Source organism: Coregonus clupeaformis, chromosome 36 (genome assembly GCF_020615455.1).
Source record: "Coregonus clupeaformis isolate EN_2021a chromosome 36, ASM2061545v1, whole genome shotgun sequence".
Lineage (NCBI taxonomy): Eukaryota > Metazoa > Chordata > Actinopteri > Salmoniformes > Salmonidae > Coregonus > Coregonus clupeaformis.
The window spans coordinates 28,753,058-28,758,323 of record NC_059227.1 but is presented as its reverse complement, the minus strand read 5'-3'; the positions used below and the strand labels follow the sequence as shown (position 1 = coordinate 28,758,323).

The following is a 5,266-nucleotide window of genomic DNA, read 5'->3' as shown; positions in this document are numbered from 1 at the left end:
ATGTTGGAAAATGCATTACCTTACAGATATGTATACAGTATTACTTGAATCACGACACAGGCATCCTCCTTGGGTGTGATATGAAATAGCTGCGTTTTCTACACCAGAGCAGTTGAGACTTTCTCAGAGGGAATTGTTGTGGTTTACTTTGACTAATGAGCCAATAAGAGAAGTGATGTGTTCTGTAGGATCGAAGTCATTCTCTAGTCTCTTTCCAATCTAATGTTGACATTAAGGATCTATATGCTCTACTGATAATGATCTCCTCACAAATACAATTACCTCATATCTATCTGCCCCAGGGAGACATTTTCAGTATGCCTATATTGTGTTGATGATAAGTGAACCTTACCGCAACAGTTATCTATTGTTGGTAATTCAAAAATATTTCTCAATGGAAAGGCAATATGGCTAAAACATTTACCATGGATTTCACTGTATGGATTTATCATAAGAAGAGGCCAACATCACAGTGGAAGAGTTTCATTTATTTTTATGTACTTTGCATTGTACATGCAAATGGAGGTTGCTATTGCTCTTCACTTGCCAAATATCACAATTCATGGACCATACCGAATCTGGACCGGCAGTAACATTACATGCAAATAAATTGAATCATACAAAAACTGGTATTAATCTTTCTATAACATGTAATTACATATCAATTTCAACCTTACCCAATGCACTGTCACACAGACCATTAATTTTGTTTACCACACTGTAAAATAGTGGTTGGGGGAAGCTGAGGTGGTATTCCATTACTATGGTATTAGTTGTCTTTGACCCCTATTTTTAGCAATTTACCATCAACTATTCACCTGTTATTAATATGACTGATAAATCAATATAAAACATTGAAACATAAATGCTTTTATAAATAGTCAGTATATTTTTTCCAATTCATATAAACACTCCATCTTCTCAAAAATACTTTCTTGTTCCATAAATGCATGTGCGTGAGAAAAATACGGATCTCAAAACATTAAATCAGTGCCCAACGTCCAACCAGTCTTACAAACAAACAGAAAAAAAATAAACAGAAATGACTGACAAAACATGCACCCTTTGAAAATAGAGAGATTCCCCATCAAGGGCTCTGCACCTCCATATTATCTATTAAGTTGTCTTTCTTCAAGAACTGCAGGTTACGGATGGACCTCCACACCCCCACGTAACTGTCACTCACAGACTGGTTGGCCTGGTTCTCGTTATGGAAGGCCTCTCTCTGGAGATCTACAGACTCCATGCTGTTGCTGGTGTCTGGAGGTAGGTAGTCACTGAGGCTCTGATCATTGAGGAGGTGGTCCTGTGTGGGGACCTGTTTAATCGATCCTCCGCCTGACCCTCCGTGACCATTGGGCAGGGGCTCCAGGTCTCCGTTGGGTGGCTTCTTCTCGATGTAAGGCTGTCCAGGCAGGCTCTCGTCCTTGCTTTGCTCCTCCAGGTCCTGGTAGAGGGTCTTCCTCCTGGTCTCAAAGTACTTGACGATGCAGTAGGTGATGGAGCCCACCGTGTTGACCACCACGCCGGCAACAAACAGGCTGGTGGGCTCCACGTCGCTGAAGGCCAGCATACCTACTGTGATGGTGGCGATACTCTTCACCACACCCACAAAGCTGGTGGTGACAGCCGAGTTGATGTAGGTGCATTGTAGCGTGGTGAAGTTCATGGCACAGCCGATGACTATGCAGAGGGAGAAGATGCCTGAGATGAAGGGGTTACTCCAGCCTGTGTAGCTCCACATGTTGATGGAGTCCATGCTGACAATGGAGCAGATTAAGAGAACTGGGGAGGCCATGATGGCGATGGAGTACTGGGCCGTGAGGGGGCCATATTCACTGTCTGTGCTGGTCTTCTGGATCAGGACCAGGTAGGAGGCGTGGATGATCACAGCCAGGACGCCCGTCACGTAGCCATACGGGTCACCCATCACGTCACCAGACCCTGAGTAAACACAGACACAGTGTCAAAAAAACAAGAACAGAAAACAAAAAATAGTGATTACATTAATTTTTGGGGGGTGAAACCTATTGTAAGGTATAATGATGCAATGGCTTAGGGCTCTGAACATTATTAAAAAGTCGTGTGGAGCCACATCTTTAACACACATTCTATCCATATGATTCATTTGGATAGGATGTGTGTTAAATGTATGGTGTAAAGGGGACAGAGCATGGTGCTGAACTTTACTCACAGTAGCAGCAACATTGAGAACAGTTGCATCTGGATACTTTACCAAAGGGACGTTTCTAGAAAAAACTGTGGTAATCACTTAATTTTTATTTTATTTTTTATTTTTATAGTAACCCCATTCGTGTATTTGTAATATTAGCTCTAGGATAGATTATTGCTGGTATGCGGTAGTTTGAAGCCTATACACACTCATCAAAACTTACTGCATAATATGCAACCTATGACTAGGCAATTTAGAATCAATTATAATGTTTCGTTTCTACTTTACCTAACTGCATCAGTAGAAGTTAATGTTATTTGAATAAGTGTAATTTTACCAGCTAAAGCTGTTCCTCCAGTAGTGATGAGCACCGCCGTTATGACCCCCACTGACGGGATACCGTTCTTCAGAAAGCACACGCCGATGCCTAGGGTGACCAACGGTAGACACCGTTTAAAAACAACATACATGGGTAGACTCAGTCCTCTGAGAGACCATAGTGTTAGAGTGGACTGTAATGTGGACAGAATACAAACACCTCCGAAGACTTTGGCTAGTTGAAGACTGAACGGAGGTATGTCTACTTTGCCCAGTCTCCTCAGTATCTCCAGTGTAATCGCCGCCAGCGTGCTGGTGAGGCACTGGATGAGAGTGAGGTAGTTGAATTTATAAGTCGTGATGAGAAATTTTAGTAAAATGTTCAACGATCCCGAGAAAAATCCATGAGCAACAGCGACTGAGATACCAAGTAAACGACCTTTACAAACTTCCATGCTTGCCTTGAATTTCCCTTTACGAAAGAGCAGGAAAAGGAAAATAGCGGTGTCTTTTTGAGCGCTTAGTCCCTTGGAATAAAGTTGTGTAAACACTGTACAGTCTTCCTCCTTGAACGCACAGCTATAAATGTCCAATTTATTAATGTCAGGAAAATGTTTTAATTACAAGCAGGACCTTTCAATATAAAGATGTCTGTAAAAGCAAATAGAGACTGGTCCTAAAACGTTGAAGAGAAAAAAATCTTGGGTATTCTGATCGGTCTGTTTAAATATGCAGCCAGCTAGCATGCGTTTTTCATCAATTAAATTACCTGTTATGTTGGAGAAATTCTAGCTTTCTTTCTTTTCCTTCACATGCTGTTGGACACAGCAGAGAGAGACTAGAGACTGCGAAAATAGCTGTTGGGAAAGAACTAAAGTACAGTGCGACGTGCATATGAGTAAGCCCACCAGTATGTCCCTCTAGCAGCAGAGAGCTGCATGGCCACAATTCTTAATTAAGTGCAGAAGTTGCGCTGTGGAATAACACATTTACCGCAACAAAGGTTGCCTTTTACTCACAATCAAGGGGTCATTCCACGAAACCGGTACGATTTGAGTCCCTCTGACATTTTAAAGTATATTTTAAGTATTGGGTCTAATTTATAAAGCATTTTTTTTATGTACACTACATGACCAAAAGTATGTGGACACCTGCCCGTCAAACATCTCATTCCAAAATTATGGGCATTAATATGGAGTTGGTCCCCCCTTTGCTGCTATAACAGCCTCGACTCTTCTGGGAAGGCTTTCCACTAGACGTTGGAACATTGCTGCAGGGACTTGCTTCCATTCAGCAACAAGAGCATTAGTGAGGTCTGGCACTCATGTTGGGCGATTAGGCCTGACTCGCGGTCGGCATTCCAATTCATTCCAAAGGTATTCGATGGGGTTGAGGTCAGGGCTATGTGCAGGCCAGTCAAGTTCTTCCACACAGATCTCGACAAAACATTTCTGTATGGACCTCACTTTGTGCATGGGCATTGTCATGCTGAAACAGGAAAGGACCTTCCCCAAACTGTTGCCACAAAGTTGGAAGCACAGAATCATCTAGAATGTCATTGTATGCTGTAGCGTTAAGATTTCCCTTCACTGGAACTAAGGGGCCTAGCTCGAACCATGAAAAAAAGCCCCAGCCCATTATTCCTCCTCCACCAAACTTTACAGTTGGCACTATGCATTGGGTAGCGTTCTCTTGGCATCCGCCGAACCCAGATTAATCTGTCTGACTGCCAGATGGTGAAGCGTGATTAATTACTCCAGAGAACGTGTTTCCATTGCTCCAGAGTCCAATGGCGGTGAGCTTTACCCCACTCCAGCCGATGCTTGGCATTGTACATGGTGATCTTAGGCTTGTGTGTGGCTGCTCAGCCATGGAAACCCATTTCATGAAGTTCCAGACAAACAGTTATTGAGCTGATGTTGCTTCCAGAGACAATCTGGACACTTTCTTTCTAAAATTAGCCGCCAAAATTGTCGCAACCCCTATTACTAGCCTGTTCAACCTCTCTTTCGTATCGTCTGAGATCCTCAGAGATTGGAAAGCTGCCGCGGTCATCCCCCTCTTCAAAGGGGGTGACACTCTAGATCCAAACTGTTACAGACCTATATCCATCCTGCCCTGCCTTTCGAAAGTATTTGAAAGCCAAGTTAACAAACAGATCACCGACCATTTCGAATCCCACCGTACCTTCTCCGCTATGCAATCTGGTTTCCGAGCTGGTCATGGGTGCACCTGTTCAAGGTCCTAAACGATATTATAACTGCGATCGATAAAAGACAGTACGGTGCAGCCATCTTCATCGACCTGGCCAAGGCTTTTGACTCTGTCAATCACGCATTCTTATTGGCAGACTAAATAGCTTTGGTTTCTCAAATGACTGCCTTGCCTGGTTCACCAACTACTTCTCAGATAGAGTTCAATGTGTCAAATCGGGGGGGCTGTTGTCTGGACCTCTGGCAGTCTCTATGGGGGTGCCACAGGGTTCAATTCTCGGTCCGACTCTATTCTCTGTGTATATCAATGATGTCGCTCTTGCTGCTGGTGACTCTCAGATCCACCTCTACGCAGACGACACCATTTTGTATACATCTGGCCCTTCACTGGACACTGTGTTAACAAACCTCCAAACGAGCTTCAATGCCATACAACACTCCTTCCGTGGCCTCCAACTGCTCTTAAACGCTAGTAAAACTAAATGCATGCTCTTCGATCAAACGCTGCTTGCACCCGCCGCCCGACTAGAATCACTACTCTCGGCAGGTCTGACTTAGACAA

The 5,266-nt window shown here is 43.5% G+C and overlaps 1 protein-coding gene across 1 annotated transcript; it reads right to left on the bottom strand.

The window, feature by feature from the left end:
• Positions 1–515: 515 nt before the first annotated feature.
• Positions 516–3,362, bottom strand: LOC121552477 (solute carrier family 35 member D3-like). The gene is made up of 2 exons (XM_041865413.1): positions 2,511–3,362; positions 516–1,944 (listed from the first exon to the last, which is right to left on the bottom strand). The coding sequence occupies exons 1-2, from the start codon at positions 2,944–2,946 to the stop codon at positions 1,088–1,090; spliced, it is 1,293 nt and encodes a 430-aa protein (XP_041721347.1). The 5' UTR covers positions 2,947–3,362; the 3' UTR covers positions 516–1,087.
• Positions 3,363–5,266: the final 1,904 nt, after the last annotated feature.